Source organism: Fukomys damarensis, unplaced genomic scaffold, assembly GCF_012274545.1.
Source record: "Fukomys damarensis isolate Sample0158 unplaced genomic scaffold, DMR_v1.0_HiC HiC_scaffold_5, whole genome shotgun sequence".
Lineage (NCBI taxonomy): Eukaryota > Metazoa > Chordata > Mammalia > Rodentia > Bathyergidae > Fukomys > Fukomys damarensis.
Genome location: NW_022900917.1, coordinates 64,140,809 through 64,156,230, shown reverse-complemented (window position 1 = coordinate 64,156,230; position 15,422 = coordinate 64,140,809). Strand labels below are relative to the sequence as shown.

The following is a 15,422-nucleotide window of genomic DNA, read 5'->3' as shown; positions in this document are numbered from 1 at the left end:
AATTTTGTTCAGATGACTGCAGAACTTGGAAAAGCTGTTGCTGCTATCGATGCATAACATACTGCTATTATTAATCTTTTTATATAAATATAAATATATATATACATATACATATATATATGTATATATATATATAAATTGAATTTTGGGAAACTTTAACGGTGCTGCCAACTTTGGAAAAAGTCATCCCAATTTACTATGTTGAGTTGGCATTATACAGAAATGGACAGCCATATTGGTCTAGAAACAAGATGAAATCTAACTGGGTGAAGTGGCTTTTAGCTGCTTGAAAGATTGAAACAGAAGGATTGCTTGAGCCCGGGGGTTCAAGGCCAGCCTGGACAACAAGGCAAGACCTGTCTGTTAAGGAAAGGAGAGAGAGGGGGAGACGGGGAGAGAGGTAGCATCTATACAACCCATTGTAGCCATTGATGATAGTACTAAAAGAACACTGTTACTATTCAGCACTCACTATGGCAGCTCTTAATGATTCTTTTAAAGACTCTCCTCCCCCACCAGAGATCCACATTGGGTTCATGATACCAGGTGACAGTGAAATTAGGAAATCAGGGGAAAAATCTTCTTCTCTAGTTTTCTTCCTCAGCCTTTGCCTACCGGCATTCACCGTGTGTTATTGGGGGCTGATGTCTGCAGATGAGCAGTCAAGCTGTGCTCCCAAGGGCATCAGAGTGCATTGCCTTCAGGGGAAATGTACCATGTACCCTCAGTCACCTAGTTCCTTGCCATCTTTCTGCCTTCGTCTCCAACCTCCTCATCACTTAAGTGGCCAAAGGAAGGGTCAGGCTTTTCTTCTCATCCATAGAATCAGTATCCAGGATTTATGATTCTAAACTTCAACTATCTGGGCATTCCACTGGCTGGAAGTTTCCCCTAAAGAATCAGCTTTGGTACTGCTGTTTAATCCTTTAAAAAAGGGATTACAAACTCTATTTCCACCCATTTCATTCCTCCAAATGCTTGTGAAGAAAACTATCACAAGCGAGTAGACACCGGTGTTACCACATTGCTCTTTCCAGATGAGATATGTTCATTCCAGCCAGGGACCTTGAGGTGGACGACTCGACCCAAGGCACAGATCCATAAGGAGGCCACTGCAGGCCATCAAGGGAGATGAGTGAGAGGTCCTTCAATCACTTGGCATAAAGTGGCTGCAACTTCGCCCACTTGAAAGACCAGCCCTGGTCAAATTCAGTGATATATTAAGTGGCTGTGTATTTAATCATATTCTTCCTATTGTTTTTAAAGTTCTCATCCAGTTACTTCTGAGCAAGATGATGTCATAGCCAAACACTAGACAGAGCTTCTATACAGAGGGTCTCGGTGTTCTGGGCTCTTGGTCACTGATCACAGCTCTTATCTCCTCCCACAAACCATGAGAACAAAAGCTTGGTGACGGGCAGCCTTACCTTTGCCCTTGCACATGTCCAGGTAAAACTGGGTTTATTGTGCGGTGCTCGTTTGGGGGCTGTCATCAGTCTAAATTGAGACATACATCTGTCTAGGAGGAAAACTCGAGCCAAGTCACTCACCCAGTTTCCAACTCTCAGTGCTACTTTCATGTGGGATTTTTGAGAAGTTTTGTGTTTTTTTAATGCCACCATACCAATTGTAAAGTTTTTATTTATTCCATACTTTGTATTTTTAAAATGAATGTTCTTGAGACATGGCCCTTAAAACAGATCAAAAACAAGTCTGACCCCTTCTGAACATGTGCCAGTCTTCAGAATTCCCACTAAGGAGCAACGTTCCAGGAAATTCTTTGGCCATAACCCGAATTCCAGAGGAAGGGGGTGAAAGAGAGAGAGTCCTAATACATGTGCCTGCCCACCCTTTCCTGGAGCTGATGGGGTCGCTTGCCTGTTCCCCAACAGGACTAGAGTGGTGGCTGATTTCCACTTCCATTCATTGCTGCCCCTCAGAATGAGCTGTGGTCATGCCACACCCATCACCCAGTCTGGCACTCTCCACTGCTTTATCAAATGCAGTGACAGGATGAAAGAACACTCATGCTAAGGAATTAGCTGAGGCTTAGGACATCCAGAACTCCGGGTCCATTCAGAACCCAGAATCCCCCTTCTCTTGCAGGATTTGTGTCTTAGCTACGGTCCAGACCCAACAGCAGCACAATGAGTTCTTCTCTCTTATTTCTAAGTTGCCTCCTCAAAAGTGTATCCAGTGATAGGCAACTTAATATCTGTCTTGCCTACTTAGACTGATTAAAAGTACATACCAAGAGTAGGTTAGCTATTCTATACCTGCAGCAAACTCAGATTATCTCTTTATTTACAAAAAAAAAGTGAAATAGACTCCGCATTCAAGAAGTTTATAAATTGAACACACATCACTCGAAGGATAATAAACAGTTGTGAGAAGAAAAAATAAATCAGCTACATTACTCTTTAGGTAGGATCAGAACTGAAGCATTTGATCAGTCTTTACTGAATGGAACTGCATGGTAGAGCTGGACGGAGGAGTGGTAGATCAGTGGGTTGTTTTTCCACTTGTGAGTGGCACTATCCAGTTGCAAATGGTGAGGTTAGAGTTTTGTAATATGGCCCCATGTAGGGGAGAGGATGTGTCACCTGGCTGGCGGGTAGGGGTGCAGGCAGATGCCAGTGCTGCCGCTGGATTTTAACAGTGACCCCTCCCTGGGGAGGTGGCAGAGATGTGTGAGCCCCTCCCAGAAAGCCCTCTCCTCAAAGTCACTAGTTAGATGTACCAGTGTGGGCCAAAGCCTCTACTGGAGTGTATCATTCATTTTACTCAGAATCCATCATTTGTCTTGTGTTGCTAATTCACATGATTTAGGGTTTTGCTTCTATTTTGTTGTGTTTTCTCATATATTTTGGTTTATTGCTTTTTATTTTCTTTTGTAAATGTTTGGAGATGAAATGGATGTTTCATGTGAAAGCTGAGTTCCTTGTTTCTCTCTTTTGCCCGTGGCTGACTGCATGTTCTCTATTGATGTCTTGTTCCTGGTTCTTGACACTGACCATCTTGTCTGTGAAAGGAGGCGCTCCGGCGAGCTTGCTGGATCAGAAGAAAGGGAAGTTTGCTTGGTTTAGTCACTCCACAGAAACCCATGGTAATGTCCGTGTGCTGTGTGTGTGTTAGTGTGTGTTAGTTAGTACTTACTGCTCTGGATGGGAGGGTGTTTCTCTTGATGGCTTGTGGTGTGGTGGTTGTGTGTGTGTGTGTGTGTGTGTGTGTGTGTGTACATACACATACGTATATGCATTCATGTATACCTGTGTGTTTTGTGAGGGCATGGCAATCTGTCCCTCTCAAAGCCTCTGCCTCATCATCTCTATGTCTAAAGTCAGAATGCATGACAGTCAGTAACAACTATTCTTTCATGGAACCCTCCCCTTGGATAATACTGGCCAACATCAAGGTCATTGTAAAAGCAAACTCGTCACTGGTAGGGGCAGTGCCTTGATTTAGAAGATGGTATAGTTACTCCTAAGGCCCAGGTGTGCCCATTCTTAAGTATTTTGTCTTTCTGTGCCTAACGGCACCACTGTCACACACTCCACTAGCACAGAAGAGACTCTGGAGCCAGGTGTCAAAAAGTCAGCTAGGTTTCTACAAGCAGCTCAGCCCTCTGATAATGATACCTGGAAAGTTAAAGGAACCTCAGTTCAGAGATGGTTAGAGATGGAGTGAAAGGCTGAAGCTGCCTCAGTTATGTGACTTCTTCCTTTCCATGGATAGGACAAGGACCCGGGTGAGCTCTGAAGTCTATCTTCCCAGCTCCCAGTGCTAAAACCATCTCTAAGTCTGGTCCCACCAGCTCACTTAGACCTTGGGCTATCAAGTGTGAACGCTATAAAACGCAACCCCACTGTTGAGCTGTTTGCTACCCTCCAGCTATACTTCTGGAGTCAGTCTTGGCTTTGGTGGTGCTTTCTTATCCTAGGATAAAGAGTAGGGAGCTGGTGCAGTCAGGAGGAGCGTGGCACAAAGGCATGGAACTTGTGCCCTAGTCCAAGTCCTGCCTAAATATACTGTGTGACCTTGACCATCACAGCCCTGTTCTCGGCATGACTCTCCTCTCCTGTAAGGTGAGGGGATGATTTATAAGGGCCTATCCAGTCCTAAACACCTGTGAGATGGGATTTATTTTTACCCAGCTTTATTAAAAAGCAGTGTCAGTTGGAGAGTTCTCTACCATGTGATAAATATATGGTAAATCATGGGCTTCTTATTTGTATCTTCTGTATTCTTGAAATAAGTCTCTTCTCACCCTCCTGGCTTGTCTCCATCCAAAAGTCCATGTCCACAAGCATTTTACAACCAGTGTATCTTTTTATTGGGCTGTGGCAGCTCCATGAGACTTGTTTCCAAGTGCCACACCTTCACTGACTGCAGACCGTGTGGCTCCTGAGGGCTGATGACATTCTCGCCAGATAAGGTGTTCTACTCTGGAAGGGGAGCTAAACTAAGCCACTCTAAAGAACAAGCACTGGCAAAACTAAGGAATTTGGGGTATTAAAAGGGTGGTATTAAAAGTGACTGCTCTTTGAGTTAAACTTCTATTCAGAAAAATAAATAATTAAAAAGTGGTATCTTCTTAATCATGAGCTAGGTTCTAGACTCATTCTAGAAGACTCTAGAAGTTATGGAAGTCCAGCCCACAGCCTCCTTGAGAGGCCAAATGTTGACTGGATCAAGTTGCCTCTGATGGATTTAGATGCCCTCTGTCAACTTGAATGTCAGGATTGCTAGCTGAGGAGGAGGAGGAATCCTGGTGGGCTCTTCCCGGGCCACATGTAAACTGGATTTTATGGATTCTACATTCAGGCATCTCCAGTCCTCATATCCACGGTGCTAGAATGGGTCTCATTGTGTGGTTCTGGTAATGGCTACTCTTTTCAAGCCTGCTATGCCAGATACAGTCCCACATGTAACTGACTTGGGATGCAGGGTGCACCGCAGGAAAGGGGAAAGTCTTCAAGTCCATCTGATAGCAGCCCTTTTTGGAAAAAAAAAAAAACTGAACCCTAACCCTGGAGGAGCCTGTTAGATTTGGTGTAGAAAGAAATAAGGGAGATAAAGTCTTTGCATGAAAGCGAAGGTGGTGAACAGTAGGCGCTTCCACAGCTCTTCTGATGCCACAGGGTTGAGAGGAGAGAAAGGAATTCAGTGGTCAGTGTTTTCCAGATGTGTCCTATAAGGTAAAGTGACCTTATCACAGATCCCTTCCCACATTCCTACTACTTAATATTGTCCTCAGCAATCAAACTTCCCCTAGACAAGCAGCATGTGGGAAACCCTCAAGCTCAGTCAGGATAGTGCGTGGGTCTGGGCCCTACAGATGGGCCAGCAGATACTCAGGCTTCTTCCTCCCAGCCAGATCTCAGCTGGACTGTGTGTGTTGCACACTAATGCTCTCCTGCTCCCTTCTCTCCCGCCCTCAACACCTTGCCCTTGCCCCTTTGCTTCTTGCAGTGAGTATGCCCACGAGTGAGACCGAGTCCGTCAACACTGAAAATGTGGCTGGAGGTGACATCGAAGGAGAGAACTGTGGGGCAAGGCTGGCGTGAGTAGGCACGGCAAACCCCGGCCCTGGGCTATTCTCAGGGTACAGCAAGGAAGCTGGCTTCAGGCACTGGAGTTGTCCTGGGATGTGGGTGGGGGAGCTGCCTCCTGCAGTTACCGTGGGTTGGCTCATCACTGGGGGTGCAGAGATTAGAGCTAGTAGCAAGAGAGAAATGTTAAGTGGCCACCTGTAGAAGGGAAAGAAGGTCATGGGATGGAGTTTGGCTGCAGACATGGCATGAGTTTTAAAATCGAATCTAGGCTTTGGTTCAATACTCTTGCAAGGGGTAGACTCTGTTTCTTTTCATTACAGCAGAAAAATGCAGAGTATGTTGGGGGGGTCTGTTTCTTCCTGTGCCCTTCCACCCCCTTTCATGAGAGATGCTAGGTTAGATTCACTGGGTCCAGCTGGCCCTTCTTTCCATTGTGAAAAATGTATCCTGGAAGAAAGCAACAGGTAAGAAACTATCCTGCTAGATGGAAAACTTGTGGGTCTTTCTGTGCAGCTTTTAGTTATCCTGCTGATGGAGGGAAATAGACACCTGAAAAGCTACCTTGAATAAAGAAAATTTCATTTCTGCTTAAACTAGGCTGCAATGGTCTCTCCCCAAAAAATCCCAGGCTTAGATGTTTCTGGAAGGTGCTGCAGGTTAACCCGAGCAAAGCAGTGCAACCCTGAGTGTGGCCTGTGAGCCAAGAAAGGGAAAGGGAAGCAGGACTGAGGAGTGAGCCTGGCCCACTGTTTTCAGGACACTGAGGACTTCAGTATCACTAACTTTGACAGAGGCACCAGGGAGTCTGCACTGCAGATTTCTCAGTATTGTTGAGAAGCAGTTATTGTCACAATGTTGTTAAAATATGATGCTAATTACATTCTTTAAGCAGCAGTCCAAGGCTTTTCCCTCTTCTCTTCTTGCGGAATCATACAAAACAAGTACTTGAGTTTCTGGAAGTGTACCCCAGAGAGCAACAGCAGGGAAGAGCACACAGGAAGGCTTCAAGTCCATGAGTTCTAGGTCTTTCTATTACCTGGGCAACAGGAGTAGAGTTGGCGAGAAGACCCTGAAACCCTGGCTTTTGAGTAAGGCCCAAGGTACAGTCCAGGAGGGACTGGGAGCTGACATGGAGAAGTCACTTGATAGTACATTTCAAGAGTGCGTGAGTCTCTATTGGAAAGGACACATCATTATCCTCACGGAGGGGAGCTGGCAATCTCTGTTCTATCCATCACTTCCCTGAGGATGTGCTCTACAGGCTCTGAGAGCTCTGGAGAAATGGTTAAAGTTGTTTCTATGCGTATCCGCATTGGCACATCTACTGTGCTCATATAAAATTTCCAGTCACAGTGCTGGAATTATAATGTACGCTCAATAAAACGTGGTCCTTCCCCATCTATCTCCTCAGCTTCTCACTCCACCCCAGACAATGATGGGAGAAGACTCTGCCAGTGTTCCTGCTGGGAGAAATAGCAGTGGGTTGAGGAGGCAGTGAAAAATCAGTTAAGTTCTTGTGCAATACAACGAAGGACAAGGACTTACAGGAGGTGGGAAGGAAGGGCAGCTTGACCAAGGGACAGAGAAAAGAACTGTAAAATGACTCTTTGCTGGGGAGGTAAAGAGGAAGGAACCATCAAAGTTTGAAAAGAGAAAGTGAGAATGAGGCTGAAGTAAAGTGTGAAACAGAGCCAGACTGAAGGACCTGCAGTGGACGCCCAGTGGCTGGGAAGGTGCAGGGATCAGGGAGACACACATGAGGCTGGCTGTGGAGAAACTATCAGATTGTAGGGCAAGGCTTGTGCACAGAAGAGTCCAGGGGCAAAGCTTGGGGAACTCACATGGAAGAGGAGGAAACAAATGGAACAGACCATGCCAGGTCACGAAGTTGGGCCACATGACCTGGGAACCAGGGGAGGAAGTTCAGAAGGCAGCATGGCTAGCCTGGTATGTGGTGACAGCAACCCAGACCCGCAGAGAAACCTGACTCCCCCTAGCTGGCAGTGTAGTATGGAAGGGACACTAAACAAATGAGTTGGGAAAAGTGTTTAGAAGGAAATGTAAATGCAATGTAGAGTCAGTAATAGCCTTCATTTGGACTGGCAAGTTGGGGGAAACTTCTTGGAGGAATTACGATTTAGCTAAGAAGTGAAGGGTAAACATACATTATTGAGGTGAAGAGTAACAAAGAAAGGTCCAACCTGAGGCACCAGCATGTTCCCAGGCCCATGGGGATGGCCAGGGCTGCACTCAGCAGGCCCCTTAATGAGTTGGGTTTTTATAAGTGTAGAAGTTATTGAAGGGTTTTTAAGAATGTGGAACTGGAGGGGAGGTGGATTTGGTTAATTCTGTATTCTTTTAGGTCCCCCCCCATGGGCCAGGACACCCAAGGCCTTCACACTAAGCTATATACCCAGCCCTTTCTGTTTTTTATTTTGAGATAAGAGTCTCATTAATTTTCCCAGGCTTGCTTGGAACTCACGATCTTCCTCCTCCTGAGTAGCTGGGATTACAAGTGTGCACCACCACGCCCTGCTACTTCTGCATCGTTAAAGCATCACTTTGATGTTACAGGAGGGGTGGGACTGAAGCAGCCATCATGGCCACCCAGTGCCAGGAGATGGTCCTCAGGCTAGGATTAGCATGAGGAGAGGGAAAGAGGAGGTCGATTGCCAGTGTCTGCAGCTCTGCCCTTCAGGATGTGAGGGTGCACTGGTATCAGGGAAGGAGGGTGAAAATTTGCCAGCACAAGACCCCCACAGAAGAAACAAGGCCAGGAGAAGGGGTGAGGAAGATAGGACAGTGGTGGCCTGTGGATCTGGCTTCTACACCACTGGAGCAATCGTCAAGACCAAGGAGAAGCCAGAAGAAAACAAGAAATTATAGCAGCTGGAGAAGAAATGAGTGCTGCCTGACTTCAGAGACACAGGTGGAGACTCTGAGCATGTGCAGGAAGGAGGCAATGCCTCTGCCATTAGGAGGAAGGAAAGAGACCTGGCAATGATATCCTGGTCCAGTTCCCATCAGCAACCAGCCAGCCCTGTGCCTTAGACTGAGCATCTCTCTGAGCTCAGCCCCTCCCTCTGGAAGCAGAGAGGCTGGACCCACCCTTGGCTTCAGTAGGAGCCAGGGGGCAGGAGACCACCTGTGGGGCTGCTCCAGAAGGAGGTGGCTTTTGTTCCTGACATAGTGGACCTCCATATAAGCCGTCACATGGATGAAGCATTCTAGAGCTGAGAAATTGCATACCCAAGGCCCCCATGGCCCTAGGGCTGCCTTCTAGTCCTCAGAGCCTACGGTTCTGCAGAGTGTGGAATGAGGAGCAGGCACTGATGAAGACAGAACCAGATGCTCTACATCATCCCTTCGCAGAGCACACGTCATAGAAGCGGAAGATTCAAACCTAGCATGTTACAAAGGAGTCACTAAGAGATCATTGGGCAGCACTGGAGCTGTGGTGCAGACCAACATCCTAAGTGTGGAGTTGGCCTCACAGAACAATCTCATGTATCTGTTTGGCAGACTCCAGCATTTGGGAGCACGAAGAACAGACCACTGAACCATGGTGTGGGTTTAGCCACACAGGCCCAGCCAGAGGTACAGAGGAGTCCACCATGTATTGAGGGCCACATGGAAATGATCTTCGTTGGGCTGAACACTAGAAGTCAAGTGTGGAATTAGCTTGGGAGCCTTGGAAGAGTCTGAAGGATTGAGAGGACCCAGTGGGGACAAAGACCGGATTCCATGAAATAGCAAACAGGAAGGAAACTCAGGTAGACACGTGGATCAACCAAGTTAAGTGTCCATCAGTTGAAGCAGTGCTCTGTGGTGATGAGGTCCCGGAGGTGCCCTCCCAGTGATAGCAGCTGGAGCGTTGACAAAAGTGGGGCATCACAGAGGCTGAGTCAGGGCTTTCCGTGGGGATGATAACTGCAAGCCACTGACTTATATTAAAGGAAAATTGGGGACAATCTAAGGACATACTATTTTGCACAGCATGTAGTAAACATGCGGTGCTCATTATTTGAAGAAGGAGAAAGAGGCTGAAAATATAAACAGCTCCTGAGACATTCAAATATTTGTCAAATAATGACAGTGCAAATTGAGTAAGCAAAAACAAAAGAGTATTAGGTTTGTCTCTAATTTTGAACCTCGGAACCAAGGAAGAAAATCCTGGTCTTGTAGGTTTGTCCTGGCTTGAGCAAAGCAAGTGTCTTGGGGTGAATGGACTTCAGTTCTAGCTCTGTGGAGGATTCTGAAGGTCTTGTGTTAGTTTTTTAGCTTTCTCCCCTCCGTGCTCTTCTTCATGAGTAGGAATTGCACCTCAGCAGAATAATAATGATGGGGAAATGAGAAGTTTTCTGAGCAAATTGCATGGGTCCCACTGGGGTTGGGACACCCTGGAGGCCCCTGATGTTCTGAGGAGTCTTGGCAATCTGGACATTTTAAAATAGAACACCAATAAAGGACCCATATCTAATCCCTATGTGTGACCTAGCACCTTATTTCAGTCACTACCACCCCTGATCACCCTCAACTCATGTCCCAAGGTTGCTTCTTTGGGAGATAGGAATGCTCAGATGATCCCGGAGTTTCTAAGAACTTACTTTTCCTTGGGACTTAATTGGACTGAGTGTGAGCCAAACTTACAGATGCATGTGGTCTGCCTTGAAGGACATGCCAGAGAAGATAGCAAGACCTTTCTGAAAGAAAGCCTGGGGCCAAGCCAGGCTCTGAGACCAAGTCTTAAGGCTGGAAGTCGTGGTCACCTACTTTGGCTTATATTTAACAGCAAGGGGAGGCAGCTGCCCACAATCAAACCTGGGGAAGATGCTGAAGGTCCCCAGCTCAGCATACCTATGCTGGAGAAGAGAGTAACCTGGATTCCTATCACCCAATTAGCAGCTGGAGAACATCTGTTTCCCCCATTAAACTATCTCTAAATAAAAATGCAGCCCTTGGCTCCCAGCCCCTCCCTCACTAGCTGTTAACATGTGATTAAACCCTTGTGCCATAGCTGGCAGCCGTTGGTTGGTGTGGGAAAAGGTTATTAGCTAGTGGTTCATAGCAGTAAAAGCACTTGGATCTCATTCTCTGTGCCCCAGAGATATAATTATCTTATGCATGATGGCTTTGCCACCTGTCACATCTTCTAGTTTAATTTTTTTAAATAAAAATAACAAGAGGGGCTGGTGTTTCCTTGCTACGTGAGGTAGCTCACTTGGTACTGGGCTGGGACAACGCAAGCTTACAGCAGTCACCTTCCAAACTCCTCTCTCCTGCTTTCTCCCGTCTGCCCTGGTTTCTTCCTGCTAGCTCAACACCACTTTCATTCTGTCTCTCTGCTCATCCATCTAAGCATTGTCACTCTACCTGCAGTCCCTCCTCTGTTCACCCCTCCTCTTAGCGCCAAAGCCAATCTGGCACACACCTTCAGATTTTTGTCTCAAGTGCTTATTCTCCTTTGCCCCTCCCCTCTCTCCCTGTCCATGCTTCTCATGTCAAGTCTCTCTTCCCCTCTTCTCCCCACCTCCTCCCATTTTCCCCTAGACTCCATATAAACTAGGTGATCTCAGGGCCTTCCCAAAGCTTCCACTTTTCAGTAGAGCACCCTCCCGTGGGACAACCTTCAAGGCCCTGTCCCCTGAACACCTGCCCTGTGCTTCTACCTAAGGCCTGCAGATCTTCAGGGTTGCACATGACTGTCAGCCTTCGAGGTTTCTCCTCAGAACCTGTGGCTTTTTAAGCTCCTGAGAGGGGATGGAGTCATCATTCCATTTCCAACTGCCTTGTTTTGTCTTCCATTCGTAGCCCAGCTTTGGTGGGGTTCCTGGCAAACAGCATTGAGGTCCACACAACATGCTGTGCTCTCTGAGTGGGGTGCTCCTCCTGCAGGGAAGGCCATCCCTACCTCTATGGCTTCTCTCAAGATGTCACCTTCCTAACATTTCTTCCTCATGGAGCTTGCTGGGCAGAACTGGTCACCTGAGGACGCTGTACACTCTCTTTCCAGCAAGGATCGTCTATACTTAGAAGAGATTAGATTTGTAGATGCCTGCTGGGCCAGCCCTCAGTCTCCACATTCAAGTACAAAAGTAGTATCCTTTCTCTCCCACCTGCTAATTCACCTTTCAGATGCTTCCAATACACATATATCACTGGGGAGCCTGGGGGACATCAAACTTCTCTTGGATTATTGAACGTCCTTTTTGTGGAAGCAATTCTATGTCTTCTAGTAATGTTTCCTTTTTCTCTTCCAGCCACCGGATCTCCAAATCAAAGTTCAGGTAAGTGAAAAACATGTTGCTTTTCTTTCCTTCTGCCCACCAGCTCAGTCCTCAGATACCATTTTGGATGACCCAACATGACCCCCACCATGCCCGGGATAACGTAAGGGATGTTTCTCTAAGGGGATAAATGTTTTCTTTTGTGTGGCTATTAATAAGATGATTATGCATCAGATGAGGCAAATAATTCAAGGGCTGAGATTTTTTTTAATTCCCTTAGTCTATCTGTCTTTTTGACAGTGCTGTCTCTGGGAGGTTGAGACCAAATATGTCTCTCTCTCTCTCTCTCTCTCTCTCTCTATCTCTCTCTATCTCTCTCTTATAAGATATAAGTCCAGTTAAAATAAACATACAGGCACTTGCTCCTATCTTGACTTACTTCATGTCTATAGAACATGGTGAGATAAGAACTTTGAGGACAGTGGAAGACATGTAGAGTTGTGACTCTGCATCGGTGCTCTGAGATAACATCACAGCCTCCCAGAGGACCATGGTCTTCAACCAGGGGCTGCCTTTTGGCTTCATCTCCTGTACCCCCTGCAAAAAACATTCATTCTCAATACATGCAACTTACCATTGCCCAAAAGTTCCTTGTCCTCTTACACTTGAGACCTTTGTGTGGAGTTTTTCCCTCCATCTAAGTCACCATCCATGTCTTCATCTGGAGGACTCAGACTTTTGCCAAGAACCTCAAATGTTACTGTGTCTCTGGGGCCCTCTGTTCTCCTAGGGGACATTGACTCACCTTCACCCATTGCCATAGAGCTTTGTCAATGCTCCATGGCAGCACCAGCTGTGTTATACTCTGGCTGTTGGCTCAGAGGCCTGCTGCCCCTGCCAGGCTCTGTCTGAATGCCTGAGAACTGTTATTTCCGGTCCACCTCAGGGCCTGTCCAGCTGTTGGCTGTCTCTGCATGTGTGATGAATGGATGCAGGAATGGCTAGGGGGAATAGGGATACAAACTGACTTCTACAAATCTTAAATGTGCCAAAAATATCAGTTGTTTATTTTTCATAACCTGATCTTGTTTCCCTAGCCTCACCTACTTGGTCACAGGAGTATAATTAAAACTAAATTGGGTAGATGTCATAGCCCAGTGATTATAAATAGTTCCTTGAAGCCACATGTATAATCATTCAGATTTTCTTTTCCCCAACTCCTCTGTGGAGTGGATCTGGATGCATGGGTGTGAAGGGCAACAAGATCCCCGAAACAGAGCTGATGAGGATGGACCCTGGGATCCTCATGTGTCCACTTGTCTCGTACCTACTCTGCTGCACTCTGGGTCCTTGGAATTGGTACCTGCAGAGATGTAGCAGATCCGCCTGGCTTGGGATTCATGGAGACCATGCTCCATTCCCATTTCCTGCAGTCTTGAAGTTTCCACCTCTATTCTCTGATCCCAAGCTCTGTTAGTCCACTGACTTTAAACACCTGCATTCCCCATCTGAGTGTGTGGACACTTTCAGGTTCCTCACTCTCTGGAAATGACCTAAGGGAAGCCAGGAGAGAACAGGAGGTCCTCTACCTCCCTGTGTCCCAGCATTCTCTCTGCATCAGCCAAATAGAGGTCTCAACCAGAGGTTAACATTTTCTCAGGGTCTACCCACTTGCCCTAGTGTCCCTGGGCCTCCCTGTGGCTTTTAGGTGCTCCTAGAATATGCCCTTCTGACCTCCTGGGGATTAGCGCTCTAGGCCTTAGCGCTCTGCAGCTAAGAATTAAATGAGAACACTAGTGTTTGAGTGTCTGACTCTGTGCTTCAATTCTGACAGCTTCTTTTTCCCATTTTCCACTTGGACTGGGAAATTCAGGCTTCCTCCCCTTTCCTCTTTCTCTTAAGCCAAGACTTCCTTTATATAAAAATCTAAACTCAGACTTCCTAGACTTGGCTCTTTTACATGACAGAGAATTCTAAAACATAAAAATAATGTATGGATAACACTCTCCCCCCGCCATTCAGACAAAACATCTAATTTGACAGCCAAACCTGGGGAAGCATATTATGCTTTCAACAGCTCTAAAGCCTCCACATAGGAAGAGTAAAAGAATATCAAAATACAGTTGAAAATATTTCCAAAATTTCATTCTCATTATGTGTAAGCCTGACTCTAAGTGAGCGAATGAATGAATGTCATTTGGAGGAGGGAAGAGAATTTGTATACTTTGGCACACCCTCTCGAGTTAGAGAGTACCCAGGACACTGGGAATACTTTCGTTTTTAATCCAGTGATCTGTGGAATAACTTGTCCTTTTCAAAAAGAGAGACACCAACTAGCCACTGGTCCTGACCCTCTTCTATGAGAAGGGTTTCTCACTCTGTAATCACCACTTACAATGCAAGAGAGAGGCAGGGAGGAGGCTCTGTGTTCCTAGAATCTTACTACTGGTAGCTTGGCATAGTTATTAAGCCCATTCTCACAGGAGAAGCCTAAGGCTCACGTATGACCAAGTCAGAATTCACCGAGTGAAGGATCACTCTGCCATCCTGTGATCGGGCTCTGCCCAGGCATTCTACACCCTGTGCCTGTGTCACTCACCATATTGTGGACACAGAGTGTATTGCACTAGAGAAATGGTGTTGAACAGAAGTACAAAGCCAGCCACACGTGTGCCTTTAAAATTTTTGTAGTGTCTGCGTCAAAAAGTACAAAGAAACAGAAGGAATTCATCTTAATGCCTTTTATTTAAACCAGTATATCTAAAGCTTTATTATTTCAGCGTGTAATTAATATAAATTTTAGTACAGAACTTTACAATCCCCTCACTCCCTCACTAAGTCTTTGAAATCCAGGGTCCACATTGTGCATATCACATTTCTCAGTGTGAATTGACCACATTTCAAGTGTACAACAACCACATGTTGCTACTGGCTGCTGGCCCAGACAGTGTGACCCTAGAAGTTCTGAGCAGGTGTCCAATAGCCTCCACCTAACCCAGATTCCACAGCCCACACTAATGATGTCTGGGTGTGGGACATCAAAGGCTAGCAAGTGATGGAAGAGGTCACCAAAAATTACCCAAGTACACCAGATTTTTTTCTCAGGTGAAACAATTCGACAATGACAGATACTAAAATTTGAGCTTCAAACTGTCATACTCTATGTGCAAGACTGATACAAGCGATATAAGTCACAGTGTACTTAAGTTTTATTAGAAAAGTGCTTTTAGGGAAATGTTGGCAAATTAATAGACTTGTAAGATTAGGGCAGTATTAGGGTATTTCCTTGGTGATCCAGGTTCCCACGTAAAGGAATGAGGTAAAATAAGAAATTCACACTATTTAGGGCTCAGTATTCAAAACAGGATGCAAACGTGGAACAGATCATTCAGTCTTTTGCAACCTGATGAGGCTAATTGGATGACTGTTGGAGTTCCTGGACCTCAGCTGCGCAGTTCTGAAGTGAAGTTCACAGTGTTCTGCACTGTGCAGCCCAGTCTCAGTAAAATGTATCTCTGCATTCCTTGTAGTTCTGCCACGCCACAAGCAACAAGGTACAAACCCCCAAATTTGCCCCAGTCTCTGAGAGTCTATTTCCAGGTACTTATTCACGCAAAAAAAAAAAAAAAAAAAAAAAAAA

The 15,422-nt window shown here is 46.0% G+C and overlaps 1 protein-coding gene across 1 annotated transcript in view; it reads left to right on the top strand.

Annotated features, from left to right (window-relative positions):
- The window catches only part of Cacna1c (calcium voltage-gated channel subunit alpha1 C), a 712,468-nt gene that overhangs the window by 569,253 nt on the left and 127,793 nt on the right, over nucleotides 1-15,422 (top strand). The window contains exons 10-11 of the mRNA XM_019208417.1: nucleotides 5,473-5,563; nucleotides 11,816-11,842. Of these exons, the coding sequence (XP_019063962.1) occupies nucleotides 5,473-5,563; nucleotides 11,816-11,842 (118 nt within the window). The remainder of the gene's footprint in view (nucleotides 1-5,472; nucleotides 5,564-11,815; nucleotides 11,843-15,422) is intronic.